This window comes from Pteropus alecto, unplaced genomic scaffold (genome assembly GCF_000325575.1).
Source record: "Pteropus alecto unplaced genomic scaffold, ASM32557v1 scaffold3, whole genome shotgun sequence".
In the NCBI taxonomy this organism is placed as follows: domain Eukaryota; kingdom Metazoa; phylum Chordata; class Mammalia; order Chiroptera; family Pteropodidae; genus Pteropus; species Pteropus alecto.
In genome coordinates this window covers 11,558,782-11,577,791 of record NW_006442484.1, presented here as the reverse complement: position 1 = coordinate 11,577,791, position 19,010 = coordinate 11,558,782, and the positions used below count along the sequence as shown (strand labels likewise).

Sequence of the window (19,010 nt, the reverse complement as noted above, 5' to 3'; positions counted from 1 at the left end):
TATTTAAGGATCATAATCCCCCTGGCATAAATGCCCCAGTGGCACATAGTATGCATCAGGGGCTGGTGGGGGATTTACGGGGTTGAGCATAAGGAGAAAATTTGATAAACTTCATTTTGGATAAAATTTGAAACAGCCAAATAATTTATTATTTATTATATTATTGTTGTTAGCTTCTTTTGTAATTGGGAGACTTGTTTCAGAAATGTGAGAAGTGTCACAAGTTGTCAAATTTAGCAAAGGATGAAAACAGATGTGTCAGAAAAAATGTATTCACAATCCAGTTTCTTCTCATCAAACTGGAACCAAATACGCAGTCTTAAATTGAGATGAGAAGCCCAAACATTTTTCAAACACGTGTTTTGAAGAGAATGGCAATGCTTGAGACAAATTTAAGAAAAAAAAAGGAATGAATATTTAAAGATCTGAGCTGCTGTAAAACTAGAGCTCATTTTAGTAAAAACCAACATGACATGTTAAACCAAATACAATGTACACATTGGACCACATTGTAATTTCAAAGAATTAAGAACGCACTTCTTTTTATTTTTTGTTTTAAAGACAATCAAGGTATCATTTCCTGTAACATTTTTTTTCTCCAACTAGCAAGCACACGTTTATATATGATTTCCAGTTCCAGTACAAAGTCACTGCAACGTACAATGTGTTTGTATTTTCCCTCTTACATCTGTTTTTTTCCAGTTTTAGATATTAATACTTAAATTAATGATTGTTCCTAAAACAGACTGAACTTGCTCAGACTGAATTATCATTAAAGCTTTCTATGATTGTGTTGTGGCATTGACATTGGATTTTCAGTCTCAGCAACTTAGAAATTTTCCTCTTATACTACCAGATATTTTAAAATTACAGATTAATATACATTCATTGTAACAAAACAGAAAATATGAGAAAGTTAATAATCTTCCTCTTTAATATCATCCATCTTAGATTTCCATTGTTTTATACACAACTTTTCATATCATCTCTATGTTTATACCATATATAAATATATATATATATTTAGGGCTCACTGTTTCTTTTTTCTTCCTTTACTCCTGCCTTTTCTGTGTTTTTCCAAATGTTAGATCACACTATAAATCAAAGGTCATAAACTGATGGCCTAAAGTCTGGATATATCAGGAAAACTGTTTTGTGTGCAAAATATTAGGCAATTTTAACATGAAAACTGGAAAATCTGGATTCACATGCCTACACAGTAATAATATTATTGATGCTGCATGAGTTTTCCAATTTAACATGGTCCTCTCTATTCCCTATTATTTATACCTTCACCAATCCACTTTTCTATATTAGTGGCTTATCATCTAAAAACATTTGTTTATATCCTTCTGATACTATTTAGCAACTTGCTTTTTGTATTTAACATATTATATTAACAATTAGAAATAGATTCAGCTGCATAACTGAATATAACTGAAAAAGCCAAGTTATAGTTGCTTAAACACTAAGGGTTTATTTTTCTCTCATGTAAAATAAATCTGGAAGTAGGTGATCCAAGGCTTTTATGGGGTACTTCAGAGCCATTAGGGACTTAAGCTCCTATTTTTATGCTCCACTTTAAGGCATGGCTTCTAGTCTTCAAGGTGAGTTAATAATCCATAATGACTGAGAAGCTCTAATCACTTTGTGTTTCAGGTAGGAAGAAAAGTGGAGGACACAAAACCAAAATGCTCTTCCTAAATATCTTTAAAGATATTTTCCAGAATACTTATATCTTATTGGCAGTGACTTAACTGGACAGCCACACCTACCTGAAAATGAGATTGAGAAATGTGGTAGTTTGGCTGGGCACATAGGCACTCAAATAAAATCCAGTTGCTGTTCTTAAGGAGAAAGCATACATGTCAATCTCAGCTGCATATCCCTGCAAATTAATGCGGACATATGGAAGAGACTGTGAGTGTCCCTCAACATCCAGGCTCTCCTAAGTTAAAAGAAACCTGAGATTTACCTGGTTACAGAAGCACTTGAAATAAAGAATATATTTTTAAATCTTCCAATTTTTAAATAATTCCTCATGACCATAATCTTCTCTTCCTTCAACATCCAGTACATTTTTTAAAGGAGTCACCCAGATGAGATCCCTAAGACTAACATACAAAAATTTTAAGTTTTAATAGATACTGATGGTTAACTTTGTAGGAGGTTATAGCAATTTATATTCTCAAGAACAGTATTCAAGGCATGTTCGTTTTCCTATAAACTTATCAGCATTAGATATTTTTTTCTCTTTTTAAGTGTTGTGAATAACGGGTGAAAAATGATATCTGTCATTGTCTAATTTGTAGTTCCCTTACTACCAGCAATAAAAATACTATTTCTCTATGTTAATAGTCCATTTAAATTTCCTCAGTAGGGTGTTTGTGTTGAAACCTTTTGCTAATTTTCTGGATTATTTGCTTTTTTCTTATAATTTTTAACTATTAGAGATACTAACTTTTGTCATGTGCGATGTAAATATTTTCTTCTATAAATTCAAAAAATTTTTAACCAATGAAAATTTGTTTATGTAACCAAATCTTTCCATTAATGGCTATGAGTTTCTATTTTTACTTAAGAAAATCTCCTCTACTTTGAGATTACACAAATATTTTCCTAAATTTTCTTCTAATATAGTTATAGTTTTGCTTTTACTACTAAACTCATTCATTCAACTAATATTTGTTGAGCACTTATCAGGTACCAGGTCCTCTTCAGATTCTGGTGGGGTTATTTTCTAGTCAGGAGAGAGAGAGACAATAAACAAATGAACCAATAAATGAACCAGGCATTTCACCAGAGAATGAAAACATAGTGACATGGTAGCATGAAGTAGGCTGCTTCAGATTGGGTGGTCAGGAAAGGCAATTCTGAGAAGGCGAGTTTTAAATTAATTCAAGAATACCTAATGATTAGGGGGAAAGTACAGGGAAAAGATGTAGGTAGGAATGGCTTTGGTGTGTGTGAAGAGCAAGAAGGCTGATGTGCCTAATGTGTCAGAGAAAGGAAGATACAAATTGGAGAGAAAGGCAGGCACCAAAACACAGAGAGTTTACTAGGCCGTAATGAAGGGTATGAGTTTTATTCTACATTGAAGATTTGTAGTTCACCTGGAGTTTGTTTTTATATGTAATATGATATGTGTGTGTGCAGTCTAACTTTTCTTTCTCAAATTTTCTTTGAGAGTTATATTTTAAATAAACTATTCATTTTTTTACAGGCAGTGGGGAGAATTAGGGTAATATCCCACAAAACCTCACCTCATTTTAAACACTGCACAGCTATTATTACTATGTGAAATATATTTTCAATTGAAATTAAATATATGATGAGTGTAATATTTTTATCCCAGGGAATGATGTGGCCATTGAGTAAAATCTTTCTGGAACTTCTTTTTAGAACCATGGTCAGAAGCAGTTGATAAGTCACCTATGAAAACCAGTTTTATTTCTTCATAGTCACACAAAGCTTTTCATCAAAAACATAGCCCTAGTTAATCAGCCATTTTATTCACTGGACTTACCTCAGTTAAATGACTTTTGGCTAATTCCAAAGTCAAATCTACCCACAAGGGCCAAGATTTGCCATCAATGACGATATTTACAGGAATGTGCTACAGGCTCTGAAGGCAAGTCTGAAGGAGACCTTCCAAAAATATTTTGTACAATGGTAGCATTAACAGAGTAAGCACACAGGTCCCAGGATAACTTCTGTGAAAAAAGTAGACCAATTTTTGCATGTTTAAGTCTCTATGTTTAAGTAATAAGTAAAAGGGTCATTATTTTATAATCATATCATATTCTTCTTTATCTGTTCATAAGATCATTCCGAAATTAATAATATGCTTTTAAAAAATTTAAGCTTTACAACAACCCTGTAGGTTAGGTAGTTTTTCCAATTTTATAGATTAAGAGACAGATTAAAGAACTCATACTTAACTCGAATCTCTTGATTCCAAGTTCAGTGCTCTCTTTATACACTACGTTAGTTGTCCAAGATCATGAAACTTGAGAAGGGGGAAGCCAGGGTTCACAGCCACCTCTGACCACTAGGCTGAATCGACATCTTTTTCAATTTATTTTTTATTTATTAGTTTTAAATTAGTTTCAAGTATACAGTACATTGGTTAGACATTTACATAGTTTATAAAACAATCCCCCCATTTGCTCCCTCCCTCCCCTGACCTTCCACCTAGCCAATGTATTAATGCTAACCGCATTCCCTATGACGCGCTCCCCATCCCTGTGGCCATCTATCAACTACTAATTTGTACTTCTTAGCCCTTCACCTCATTCTCCCAGTCTCCCAACCCCCTCGCCCCTGTCCATCGCCAAATTGTGGATGGACATTTTGAGCATTTATCTATCTGCTTTTCCCCAATGCTCTCTGTGGATTTGATTGGTCTGCCAATTTGCAAATAGTCATCCCTACAGCAAGTATCTAAATTGGTTTTTTAAAAAATAATATTTCCAATTTTAAAATAATAGAGATTGATTGACATGTAAATTTCTTAAACATTTCAAGATCCAGAAACATTTGCTACATTGGCCTTAAAGCATTGAAATACCCTAGGAAATCTCATGACCAGTATATCAGTCAAAGTTAAACAATATTTGTAGCGTTACAACTAAAGAGCCTTGAAAAGGAGTCAGAACCAGGTTTTGGTCTGGACTTTGTTCCCTAGCTTTTCTAAGATACTGGGAAAATCACTTAAATTCTCTGGGCTTCTGTATCACTTAGGGTTCATAAATTTGTGCAAGTAATAGAAACTGGTTACTACTAACAAGCTAAAGAGGATTTATTGGAAAGATATTATAAGGCTCACAAATGCCTGAAAGGTTGGGGACCAGGCTTGGAAACTGACAAGAACCAAGCAGTGGGTTGACCAGAGTTAAAAGGAAAGTAGGGTGCTATTAGGGAGTAAAGAATGTAGGGCAGTCAAACAAACCCCACCCATCCACCACTGCTTTCCTTTTCATACCTAATAAGATAATCTCTCAGGGTCCTTTGAGCTCTGACATCTTCTGCTTCTCTGTATTTGGAGAAGAGTGAGCAGGAAGGAGACATATGCAAACATGGTGGTCAGAAATGCTTTGGCAGGATGTGTATCTGAAGGCTCCGCACAGCTAAGAAAGGCTGAGCCACCACGACAGCACGGAGGCTAACCAATTTGACACGTAGCAAGCAGGAAGTAGAAGGGGTCTTAAGCAAGCAGTGTTTGGGTAGACAAATTAAGAGGAACAAGCACAAGTGACATTTCTAAAAAGTGTTGGAAGCTTCCAAACACTTCTAACAGCCACAGCCTTTATAGAGAACAGACAGTCTTGACTATGTATATACCTACGAAATGAGATACAGTATGCAGCACCAACATGAGTTTCATATTTGAAGGTAGCGCACAAGTAAATGTTAAACAGCCTCTTAAATCACAAGTTGAAAACTTGTATCACACAAGTAAAATCTAGCCTTTAGAGAATTTGTTACCAACAGATAAAAGTACGATCTCCAACATTTCTTGAAAAAAGGGAGGCTCTGGCAACTGGGCCTACATTACTGCATAGCAAATTCCCTACTGTTTTCTGTTAGGATGTGGGTTCTCCACATTGTCATACTCTCCTTATAGCCCTCTTCACTCATAATGTCACCTGCCTGGACCCTGGGAGCATTCCAGTTTCTGACCTCTGACGAAACTACTTCCATGACAACCTACCCAAGGCTGTGGGTAGGCAGCCATCCTGAGGATCTACCAGTGTGGGTTTCCCTGATTGACCTGTTCAAGTTCCCAACCTCTGTCCTTGGGCCCCCTGTGGTAGGATCCCTTTGCTCCTGACTTACATCTGTAATGCTGGAAGCAACAATATACCCCAAGCAAGCCACATCTCCCTCTTCTGCCAGAACCAATCTTCGGGCATCTGCTCTCCCAAATGACCTGATGGTGGAAAAGGCAGCAGAGAATTCCCATTTAGCATCTTCTAAAATGTAAGGGGAAAAAAACCCAAACATGCATCTGAAAAAAGAACCACTTCTGTTTGACTTCTTGGAAGATAATCTCTGAGGAAAGCCACCCACCAGGATTATTTATTTATTTGTTTGTTTATCTCTGAGGAAAGCCACCCACCAGGATTATTTATTTATTTGTTTGTTTGTTTATTTATTTTTCTGTAAGTAGATGTGGGTATGCTGGGTACTAATTGATGATGATGATTCCCCTAAGTGAATCTCCTCTGCACATAGCTGATCCCATCTGGATGCTTCTCCTCACATATTCCTATCCCTGAACTACAGCATATAATTTAAGCAGAAGATGCACTTCACTCTACTTTGGAGGATCCATTCCCTACAAAGCAGCCACAATGTTTCTTTGCTTAAATCTTTTCAATGGCTTCCAAGTTGCTTTTAGGCCAAACTTTAAGATGCTCACACAAGTTTACAAATCCTTGTATCCTCTGCTTCTTTCTTCTGACTTCAACTTCCTTTTCATCTTTCTTGGCTCACTTCACTTTGACCTCTTGGGTCTTCTTCCAATTTGTGGAAGAAGCCAAGCTCTTTCCCATCTCAGGGACTTGATGTTTGCTGTTCCCCCTTCCTGGAGGGCTCCCCTTTTTCCTTATCCTTTCCCCTAACTCTTAGTACCTTCCAGCCTTCAGCTTTTAAATGTCATTATGTGGGAGAAGCCTTCCTATCTCTCACTTTCCTGCCATTCTCTCACCTATCATACCCATTTCTCATCTCCTGCTCTCTGCCTTCTAATATTTTTAACAGTTTCTACGTTTCCCCACTAAACTGCAAACTCTGTGAGAGACCTTACCATTTTGTGCATTCTGAATATTCAGGGTCAGCATAGTCTCATCCATAAGAGATGAGAAATACTTCTTTATCAAATGAATGAAAAACCCACATTCCACCCCCAGGCCAGTCTAACACCATACTATGTGTGTGATCTTCTGGAGTGAATTAGACGTCCTTTCTTAGGAAAAAAAAAAAAATTATTTCAGTCTCATATAAGCAAATTCACAGTTTATCAATTTAAGACAAGCCTAGTGGAGAGGAAACCTAGTTTCCTAGGGTGGGGGTCCCAGACTATCACTTGGGAACGTGGTAAAAATGCAAATTACCAGGTCCTGATCAGAGAACTCTTGGTGGTGTGCCCCAACAATCTGTTTCAACAAGCCTTCCAGTTAATTCTGATAAATATGTTTGAAAAACTCCGTTCTAGCTTTCCAGTTTTTAACCCTTAAAAAAATTTCTTTGGGGGTCCTTAATCTTTGGTATAACCTTGCTAGTAGAATAGCATAATCTTAAATTATTCCAGAGGGAAATCTTTGCCATTATCCGAAAGCTTTGAATAAAGGCCTATTTGTGTAGAGCATATTATGTAGAATACATTCATATATTCCCGGAAGGTTTGCCTTCCTTGTGGGCGCAGGCCCGCTCTCGGGGAGGGCGGGGGAGGGAGGAAGGGGAACGCTACAATTTAAACGTTATAACTACTATAATGTGAAATGTGGTTACAATGCACAAGAGTAAATGATTAAAACCTCGGCACAAAGGCAAAAGAGTCACGGTGCAAACCTTTGTTTCTCTGACTCCCGGCTGCTCACCGTCGGTCTGATATCGCTTTCCACCCAGAATAGCAGCCGCTCAAGTTATAAGAATGGTTGTGTGTGCTGCTGACAACGTTATCAATTGGGCCGTTTTGCCCCGGGCACAGGAGAAGACATTCGTGGCTGCGGGATGCGGTTCCACCCTTCCTCACCCTAGCATAGAAGTAATTGAAACTAAAAGCCTCCTTCAGCTTCAGAGGAATTGGAGGCTCGGGCTGACTTCTCCGCCCCTACGCTCTAGGAAAACCCGAACTGGATTCCCTTAACTTCGGGACGGGAGCAGCCGCCGGCGACCGCACCTTATTGCGCATGCCTCCTCGCCCCTCCCACTCGGAGCCGGAAGGGGGAGCGCTCGCCGCCGGGGCCCGGCCTGGCCAGGGCGTCGGCACTGGCGGCCATCTTGACTTCCCCGGGAAAGGCGGCGTGAGGGGAAGAAGTTGTAGGGTGGGGGCAGGAGTGAGGAGGAGGGGAGAAAGAGGGGGAGGAGGCCGCGGCGGGGCAGGGCGGGGACTGGCTGCCCTCCTGGGTTGCGGAAGTGGTAGTCGCTGACCGAGCCTACTGCTTTCTCGCTACTGCTTCGGCTTCCCGGCTCCCCCCCGGACGGAGAGGGCGGCTCGGCTGTGGATGGTCAGATAGTTCCTATCCCCTGCCGCCAATCCCTGGCCACGACCAGTACGGAGCAGACGGCGGCAGCAGCAGGAGCAGGCGAGGAGGAAGATGGCGGGACGGCTGCCGGCCTGTGTGGTGGACTGTGGCACCGGGTAAGGGGGCTGACGGGCGGGGGTGGGGAAACTGAGGCTGAGGTAGGAAAATGGCGGGGGAGGGAGGAGGTTGGGAGATGAATGGTGCGGCAAGGTGCTGCCGCCGGCAGTGTCATTCTAGCCCCTCTGGGTTGCGAGGGGTGGGGCCCGGAGAGGCAGGGCCTCCCTTGTACCCTGGTTTCACCCTCTGGGACCCAGGCAGAGGCCTGAGACCGGGAAGCCGCCGTGGAGTGGATCTCTCCGTGCTACTCTTCGCGGCCCTTCCCCCACCGCTGTGGGCAGCGCCGCCCAAGGAGATGCGGGGACGGTCGCCTCCCCGGGGCTCGCGGGCACGGTGGGGGTGGTCGCCGAGCCCTGGGCACCAGGCTCTCCTTTCCCTCTGCACCCTTTCCTGCCGGTGGGTTTGAGAATCGAGCGCGGGGACTCGCCTGGCAGAAGAGCGAGAAAAGAGAAGCGCTCTGTGTAGGTTTTGCAAGATTGGTGTGACAACACTGCCCGGGGTGTGGGTGGGGGAATGGGAAGACTCAGACTCTGAAAATGGGAACCTAAATCGGGGCTTTCATTTAACCACCCACCTCCTCTTCCTTTTTAACTCCCGGTTTTTTCCATCTCCCACTGCGTTTTTAAGCCGGTGAACCAAGTCACATTTTAATTTGAGAGAGAAAGATGTCATGTGTTACTTCTCTTGCCTCAAAAAAGTCCCCCAGTGAGCAAGCGCGCTGCAACTTCCTTAGTTTTGTCAAAGCCGCTTCCTGCTTTCAGCCTTTTATACCCTTATAAGGTAGTTTTTCGTTTCCAACCTGAACACATCTTATTAGAACTTTCAAAATTAAGCCCATTTCAAATAGACCGAGTTACTAGTGCTAGGTATCAATTTATGTGAACTTAAAAAAATATATTTGTGTTCTACGAGGAGGGAAGGAAAGGAAGCACCCGGGAAAATAATTAAGTTGTACACATTCATTCTGTGATGATATCTTAAAGTGAGACGGAAGGTATACAGTTATAAAGGGATGTGCTTGCTTTTCAAGGAGTTATTTATTATAGTCACTAAAATAGGATGGCGTTAAAGTGGTAGCTCCTTTTGTATTAGACATTTTAGTTATACCACACTTTGTACTTTAGGGTCCCCCACTCAGCACAGCCCTCATTCACAGTATGGGATTGAACATATAAAATGTGAACACTCTGGAACCATGCATTAATTAAAAGTCAGGCACGTTTTCCCTATAAGAAAAGTACTGTAGATGAAGTGGCTTAGTGGGCAATAATCGTAGAGGAAATACTGTCTATATTTTAATGTAGAATGATTGCTTTATGTTACAGTATTGGAAGTGTTTTTTTTGTGGGTGTGTTCTGAACTTATTTATTATTACATCTCTTAATTCTCAAAATATTCTTAATTTTGGGGGGTGAGGAGGATGTGAGGGGTGGGTTGCCAGCCTTCTTTATCCCTGTTTTTTTATAAAGCAAACTATTCTTCCTGAAAGGATAGTGTACTCCACACTTACTCCCTGTAAAATTTCTCTTAACTTCATGCTAGTGTGCATTTTCTGAAATCCTAGTCATGCATAGGGTAACAACCGATTTATTAATATTTTCCCTTGGGAAGCTTTACCCTAGTTTAGCCTTGGAATTTCTATTTATTTATTTTTTTGGTGACCAGCTTCAAATTAATTTTTTTCTTAATCCAGTCTCCCTTCCCTGAACCAGTATTGTTTTTATCTCTTAGTCTAATTGGTGAGTAGTTTTATGTTTAGGGTCAGTTTTAAAATTAGATTTGGCCTGATTGAGAAAGAATTTTCAAGTGTGTTTTAAAGTGAAAAATACTGCTACATAATTAATATTTTATACTTTAGAAATTATTGGGTTGTCAATAAAATTAATGTAGATAATTGTCACCCTAATAAATAACAGGGTAATATCTTTAGTAGGATGTCACTATTTCTCACTTCTTTTTTCCCTTTGGAACTACAGTTTTGGTTATTTTTTAATTAGTATACTAGGTATTTCATTGAAGTTAATTGTCCTTAAGTGACCTCTTTCTGATAGGGCAGCCTTAAATTTAAGACACCTGCTGAATGACCAGGAAGCTTGGAGAGAGAGGTTCAATATATAGGATATTTTTGTTTTAATATTTCAGTTATTACATTTTACATTACATTAGTTTTACCTCACAAAGAGAAGTTGTTAACTGGACACTCATCACGAATTGAATGGAACTGATTAGGATTCCCTATTGCCCATCACTTTCTTTTACCATCCAGCACAATCTGAAATTCCATCTTTAGAGATCCATTTATTTTGGTCTTCATAAGATTTTTTGGTCTTTCAGTTGCCTATTAATGCTGCTCCTGGAATGTTACACCTTTAGCTTTATTAGCACGTAGAGGATAGCTCATTGAGTTTGGGCCTGGGTTAAGCATTTCTAAGTAAGGCCTTAGTGTAGGGTATTTTACGTTCCAGAATATTGTGGTCCCCAGATGCAAATTGTGCACCTATGATTTGTGTGTTCTTTGTGCTTTAGAGAATGTGTTCATGTATTAGGTCTCTAAATGCAATTTCCACTTAACGTTAAGTGAAAAATTACCTTAATCAGGCTGCTCATTCCATCTAATTATATAAATTAGGCAAAAGATGTCTGAAAAAATGCGGCCATCTGTGAAACTTTGGTGGTCTTAGATAAGAGATTTGTAAGAGTTAGGAACATGAAGCTTAATCCCGGAACTTAAAAATCTTCCAGCAGAGATCCTTTATTTCAACATAAAATGAAGAACCAGCTGAGCTCAGAGCATAGAAGAAAATAGCATCTTTTAAAAAGAATTTAGAATGTTTTCATCAATACCCTGTCTACATACTTTTTTGGTCTATATTACAAAACCGTGGAATAAAATTTGGCCACAGAGATTCTCGTTGATAGAGCTGGTTGTTCAAGAACTAAATTACAGAACTCAACTCTGCTGCTAGTGGTGAGGAAAACTTTTTTTTAGAAAAGCATTTTTAAATACGCTGTAACACTTGCAGAGTTAAGATTATCTTGTTATTTTTTGCATGTTTTCACTCAAATTTCTTCAACATTCAAACGAAATAGAGGAATTTCTTATGCACTTTATTATGTTGTAGCTTGGCTCCAGAGCTTTGTATTATAAAATTTCTTTTTCCCCTTTATGGCTTTCTTTTTTCCTAATAACATGGTAAACTATTTCCACTGATTATGTTAGCAGAGGTTAATATATTCTTATTGTAGTACTCTTGGATATATTGAGATAAAGAATATGTCTAATTTAAACTTCTTAGCAATCTAAAATGTAAGCGTAAATATTTTGTTGGTGTCAGTGGATGAGGAGCTTATTTTATTCATCCTGTGGCTGCATTGTAGCAATAAGTGTAGATAGGATGATCTTGTTTGAGAGCAAGGGGAGGAGGGACTGAGTGTGTGGGTGAAAACATAGTAGGTGGAAAGTTCATGATTTTCTCATGAATTCTGTACATAATATTTAATAGTACTATTTCTCCAGCCATCTCCAAGAGCAAAAACATTCACAATATCTTGTTACCAAAATAAAATTTCATTAAAATTCTTATTCCTTCATGGGTTATGTTTTGCATGATGTTTTAAGTAAATGTAAATGTTAGATTTAGAAAGTCTAAGTAAGGCTGCAACTTCTCGACATGTTCCTGTCGAGAAGTTACAGCCTTACTTAGACTTTCTAAATCTCGTTCTTTCTTCCTTTTCTGCCTGACACTTTTGTGTTGAAAAACTGATTTTTAATTGCATATGTTTCTAATGAACTTTCCAGCTTTATTGTAAAACACAATTCAGAAATTTTATTTTTAAGCATAGAGAAAGATCCAGCAGTGGAGGACCTGCCAGCCAGATATTTTTGTTTACCTTATTTAATTTTGTGACAGCTATTTTTACTTCATTTTACAAGTGAGAAAACAGGATTAGAAAATTTGGATTACCTTTTTAAAGTCATGTAGTTAGCAGGTAGTGAGAGTTGCTATTTGGACTTAAGTTTTTCTGTATTTAAGCCCTGTGTTCTTTATTTTACACCGTGAGGACTCTTGAGCCCCTTTTCAGAACTATGTACTTTGTTTTATTTTTATTAGTAAGGTTAACTCTATTTATTTTTTTGTTTAAAATAATCTTACTACGAAACCCCAGCCGTATGCATTTGATTTAATTAGAGAAAACATTTCAGTTCAGATCTTTCTGACTAGATTTTCTTTCTGGGTTTGTGACTTTATTGACTTATTTCCTTTTAGTTTTGCTCAAATTTTAATCTCTAGAAAAAAAAATTTGCTTTCATATAAAAGGGAGAAAAACATTAAATGTTTTATTTATCAGGAAATGCTAACAGCTAACATATATCAAGAATTATGTGTCAAGCCCTGTGGTAAATAATTTCTGTTGCCTCATTTACTTTTCACAGCAACCAGAGAAGTATTATCTCTTTATGGACAGGAAAATTTAGGCTTAGATAAATTAAATTACTTTCCCAAGATATTGTAGCAAACAAGTGTGATAAAGCCATTACACTAGATAATAGTCTCCTTACATAGAGGATGAGCCTTTGACAATTTTGAATCATTTAGATATTCTTGAGAGAACTCATATGTGATGTTATAAAGGCAGAAAGCAATGTTAATAACTTAAGGAGTACTTGCACAGGTGGAAAAGTATTGTCAAATCAAGGCTTACTATATACTTAGCAGTAGGCCAGGCACTCTTGGAATTATAATGAAAATGTATAATACAGTCTGTTCTCAAGAATCTTAATGAGACAAGAGCTATAAATCATTTAAAAAATTAGAGTATGGTGGAGGACTGCATTAAATCAAATGTTAAGATACGTCCTTTTCTGACAGAAATAGCTATTCTGTAGGTTGTAAGGAAAGAAAGATTATTGTCGTCGTGAAGAGTCAAGGAATGTTTATTGAAGGTAGGATATGAGCTCTCCTTTTAAGAATTTAGAAGGATGCAGGGAGAAGGAAAAGCATATATAGCAGAAAGGGAAGAGTAGCTGCTTCTTGTCTTTAGCCCTCTTAGCATATGTTACACCAGTCCCCTACTTTATGAATTGAGTACATAATAGTATAATTCAGAGCAGATTATGTAATGTGAAAAGGTACTACTAACATTGAGCACTTAACTGTGTACTAGTTGTTCATTATCCATGAGCAAAGCTGTGATTCAATATAATTTTACTTGATAGGGAATAAAAATCTGATAGAGGAGTGAAATGTTGAAAATAGGGCTTTTAGAATATTTGCAGAGTAGAATGCTGAAGGATCAGATGTAAAAGAGGTATTTGGGAAGCAGTTATGGGACTTGGTGCAGAGTAGGAACTCAGTTCTTTGTTGAATGAATGAGTGAATGAACAAACAAGAATTAGGGGTATGGTTTAAAAAAAAAATACATCAGAAACACCCATACCCAGTGACTTGGGATCTTAAGGATTGGACCTAGGGATATTTACTTAAATGGTCTTCCTAGTTGTTTTTTTATTATTAAAAGTTAAGTTTATTAGAGTAACATTGGTTAATACAATTATATAATTTTCAGGTGTACATTATAATTCGATATCTGTATATTCTACCCAAAGTCCAGTTTCCTTCAGCTACCATATATTTGATCCCCTTTACCCACTTTACCCTCCCCTTACCCCTCTATATTTAAGCAGCCCTCTGCTAGCACCAGCCTCTGGAGCAGAGGAGAGAAATAATGGGAAAGGTTGCTTCTTTCGGTGGTACTTTTCCTCTGGCAATTATATCGCTTTGTATTGTTTATTTATAGTTAGCAGGGACTTTGTAGTCATAGCTGTTTTTTGAGTTTAAGCTCTACCATTTACTAGCTCTTTGACCATGCACTTCAAATTCTACAGGTCTTATTTTTCAGGTCTGTTATTTGGAGATTATAGTATCTAATTTTTATTATTTTTTTTTTAACTTAAGAGTGGTTTATCATGCTTGGCACATAATAGGAGCTCAATACATTGTAGTTATTACATATCAGTTAGCTCTTTTTTTTAATTGAAGATTTTAAGGAAAGGAACACACAATGTCATGTTTGTTTTCTTACCTCCTGCAGTGCTTTGCCTACTACAGTTTTTGCTTATTTGAGAGATGAAAATAAAACTAGGACTTGGCAATTGATTCTAGTGGATTGTAAATAGGCATCAGTGAAGAGTGCAAGATTGAGTTTGGGTGGGACAGTAAGGGAGTTGGTTTTAAGAAGCTGAGTGAAATTGGAATTTGTTACTGAAGTTGATGATTCATAATTGGAAATGTTCTAGAGGAAGTTAAAAATACAGGAACTTCAAGAATGAAGCGCAGATTTTGGCATTTATGATTATAATTTATACAATGAAGCTAATAAAGTTACATTTTAAGGAGAAAACAAAGATTGAGTATTAATGTTTCTTCTTTAAAAAATCTTGGATATGTGATTTGGCTTCTGGAGCATCACAGAGAGAAGAATGAGCACATGTAGCTTGAAGTGGTGAACGATCAGCTATGCTAACAGCCAGTCTCCTACCTCATCCCATTTTTTTTTTCCTCCTTAAGATGAGAGTTTGCACAAAATAGGGCTAAATTTCCCTTCTTGGTGTTCCTCCTTGTCCAGTATGCTTCCCCTCCTCCAACATGTAGAAACAGATAAATGCCTGGATTAGAGGCAGAAGTGCTGGAATGGTTAAACGTAGCTCCAAGCAGTGTTTTCTGAAACAAAATTCCTCTATAAAAAGGCATTTGAATGCTCACCTGTAATTCTATTGGAACTTGTAGCCTCTTTTATGACATTACTGATCTGTTATAGCCACTGGCATAAAGAGGCAAGAGCAGAGCAGTTAAGTAATAACACTACATTAACATGCTTTATAGCTTACCAAGCACTTATAAATACATGCATTATTAAGTAACAGTGCAAAATAAGGTGATGTTAGTGGATTAATGTTTTAAGTTTGGTTCTTCAGAGTAAGATGGTGATTAATATTACTTGGTGTGTTGTTTGTTTTACATCTTTATGTGAGCCTTTATATCAAAATATATAAAAAGTATCTACATAGTTGATTAATACCAGAGCAAAAAGACAAATGTGATATCCTAATTTTTCCGAAGGATCATTTTGTGGAATTTTAATAATTTTCTTTCAAAAAATTTTTTTTCAAAACCTTTCCAAATTGTGGATTTAAACTCAATTGATTCTTACGTACCCCTTGTAACCAGGAAAGGAATAATCTTGAATTTGTGTAGTTAGATAATATTCTTTTCCCCTTCTATTCCTTCTCCCTAACACATACTTCAAAATAACATTTTATTCATTTCCTGTTGCTGAACATTCCATTCCATCTTTAAACATTCTCTCCTTTAAAGCTTCTTGCCCTTTGTGGAGGGTGTCTTTAAGACGTTTTCAGTTACAGTATTTAGTGTGAATGGGAATTGTCATAAGGAAGATAACATCTTACAAAGGGCAATTGGAGTACAAAAATACAGTTTAGGATTGGTTTTTGAAATAGTGAAAAAATACATAGTATTGGTTTATCATAAGACACAAGTGTGCTTAAAGTTTCAGAGCTTAGTTTAGTTACGTTGTACTGCTATATAAGCATTTTTAAAATTCAATTACTTGAGGCTACAAAAATAGCATTTAACATGTATTTGTGATACTTTCGTGAATTAAGGGAAGTGTTTAATGACTCACATAGACTTATGGAACTTAAGAAGACTTTGAGAAAGAATTTAAACCACTCTTTACAAATGAGACAGAGGTCCAGAGTTGATCAATGTCTTTCAGAAGTGTTCCTAATTATTAATTGATAGCATTATTGAATTCTCTTAAAATTTTTTCAGAGTTCCCATCTAGTTGAAATTTCTTGTTAGAAGTTGAAATAACGTAATGTATATTATATATAGTTGAGGTAGTTTTAGTTGAGACCTGGTGCAACATGTGTTTTAGTGTTTTTGTTGCAATACAAACACATCTGACATAAAAAACTAATTTTTATGTTCGACATAACATTTTAAACCAAGTTTAAAAATAATTTTATTTTTAAATTATTTTAGGCATATAAATCTTAGATATATTTATTTTAGTTTTTAGATTTCAGTTATTTATAGACTTATTACATGGATTGTGTACAAATGAGACATTTCAAGGACGTTTAAAAATTTTGTTTTTGAGAGAATTGTTTGTAACCTTTTCAGAAACCCTGTGAAGTAAGTACTTTAATTTCCATTTTAAAAATGAGGAAACTAAGGTATAGAGAGCTTAAGTAACTTGCTAAAGTAAATAGTGGATACAGTTAAGTAGTATATCGAGAATTTGAGCCCTGAGGCAGTCTGATTCCAGAGCCCACTGCTATACTGCCCCTAGGTGGGATATGTTCAACAAAGGTGATTAAAATGTTAACCCAGTTTTTGAAGAGTGTTTACATTTAAACATACATATAAAATATCTCCTATTATTAGAACTGCAAATTTTTAGTACAAATATGAAAAATATAGAGAGGTCTTAGTGACCAGTTTATTAATTTGATTAACCTGAAACACTTGCAAATTAAATGACAGACTTATTTATTAGCCTTGAATATTACAAGGACATATATTGTATCTAACATGATAAAACTGACAATTGCTAGTTAATTCAGGGTAGTTCATTTAATGAAATGTTTAATTACAAATAACTTTAAAAATGAATGTATGCATATAGCTGCAATTTGAAAATTGATACATTTAAAAAGTCATTCTTCTCTCAATGACTGCATAAAACGAAATAGTTCAGCTTAAGAATAAGAACTTAATATATAACTGTGAAAAGTTTTTTTTTGTTAAGCGCAGAGGACTTAGTATTTGGCATTTGCCTCTGAAAATAATGAATATATACATTAAAGGAAACACATGGATTGCCAGGATTCTATTTTTTTTCCTAAAATAGAATTAAAGAGATTATTATTTCTGCAGTAGAAGATGAATTTAGATGCATTTCATATAAAAAGCACACAGTTTTAGTAGAAGATTGTATGTTTCCTGTTTGAAAGTATTTATTTTAAAATTTTGCTGTATAATGAAAAAGATAGCGGTAACAAAGCAAAGGAGAAAGATCTTTTTTTCCGCCTTGGTTAATTTGTTATTTGCATAAAAGATTAATTGAGAATTTTATTGCTTCTAAAATGCCTTTCAAAGGGACCTGTCTTGCTTGTTTCAAATTGCAGAAAGTTATTTAAAAAACAAAACAAAGCTTTGATTTTTTTTAATGAACAGGATTTAAAATTGATATAAAGACAGTGAAAAGTAGAAGAGAAAGGTAACGTGTCTGTATGAGAAACATTGGATGTAAACAACAAAAAAGCTCTAGTTTGATACAAACAAACAAACAAAAAAAGAATTAGTTGAAAGGATATGGTGTAGATCACAAAGCCGATGGGAAGGCTGGAGATATCAGGCTCAGAAAAGCAGAGAAAAAGAGAGTCCAGATAACAACAGCCTTCCATCAAAGTCATGCTGTGGGAGGTCTGCAGGATGCTACAACTGGACACTAGTGATATGAATTCTAAACCATCTTTTCATCTTGTAGTATATTCAGTCAAGATTCAAAGTTTTGACCTTAAGCTCAGATTGGCAAGACATAGATCATTTGCTGTATAGTAGCTGACAGCATTAGGATGGGTCAATATTAGTTCCCTCCTTCTCTAATGGATGTGGAGTTTTGCCTCTTGCTAAGACCTAATCATTGATGAGTCCCTTAGAATAGGAATGGGGATTCGATTCTGGCTGAAAAAATGAGTGTCTAATGTAGGAGAAAAGATGGGGATAGGGAAATATGTTGCCAGTTTTTCTTTGTTGTCTTAATTTCCTTAATTTTATTTTAATAACTACTTGATCCAGTACTAACTAGCGATTTGAATTAACACATTCTTTTCCAAAAGTGCAAAAACCCTTGTGAATTTCAGTGTTCAATCTAAATATGTGAAAGAGCAGTTTTTTTAAAATAGTTGATAGTGTAATAATATGGGATTTTTTTTCATTAGGACAGAGTTATAACAGTCTAGTAATTTTTTGATTGTGGAGTATTTGGCAAGTAGCACCTACTTGCCAATGCGGTGATATGAGAGGCTGTGTGTTTTTTTAATAGTGAACCAGAATTATAATTTAAAGAATTTGAACTGAACTCATTTTTTTCCCAGATGATAGTAGGGTATGTGTGTGTGTATTAGAAAGGGAGGAAATAGCTTATGCATCTGGTTTGTAGTTGGAAAACTTGGTTTCAGTAAATATCTAATAAGCATCATCTATGCAAATGCATACTTTTGCAATACTTTTGTTATGGAGACTATAAAGTTGAGTAGAAAATGGTGCCTGTCCTTAGGAAGCCTAGATGTGTACAGATAATTATGACAGTGCGATAAATGTTTTGGCAGGTATTAATGAAACTTTTTAGAATTGAAGGTGAAGGAAAAATTTATATTTTCCAAGGAAGATGAAAAAAGGCTATTTGGTAGATGTAATAACTGAAGTAGGCCTTTAAGATGAGTAAAGTATTGATTGGCAGATATAAGATTAGTGTTACCTGGTGAGAAAACAGTGGGAGGAAACAAAGCGATGTGGGAAAAGTAAAGGTTGAACCTAACATTTGGGTATG

At 36.6% G+C, this 19,010-nt stretch overlaps 1 protein-coding gene and 1 long non-coding RNA gene across 2 annotated transcripts in view; one reads left to right on the top strand and one right to left on the bottom strand.

Annotated features, from left to right (window-relative positions):
• Positions 1 to 319: 319 nt before the first annotated feature.
• LOC112470262 lies at positions 320 to 7,856 on the bottom strand. The gene is made up of 3 exons (XR_003042907.1): positions 5,839 to 7,856; positions 3,527 to 3,713; positions 320 to 2,740 (listed from the first exon to the last, which is right to left on the bottom strand). It is a non-coding gene; the product is annotated as an uncharacterized LOC112470262 (long non-coding RNA).
• A 127-nt stretch (positions 7,857 to 7,983) lies between these two features.
• Positions 7,984 to 19,010, top strand: part of ACTR3 (ARP3 actin related protein 3 homolog) — a 58,287-nt gene continuing 47,260 nt past the window's right edge. Inside the window, exon 1 of the mRNA XM_006921023.3 lies at positions 7,984 to 8,368. Within this exon, the coding sequence (XP_006921085.1) occupies positions 8,325 to 8,368 (44 nt within the window). The 5' untranslated portion in view covers positions 7,984 to 8,324. The remainder of the gene's footprint in view (positions 8,369 to 19,010) is intronic.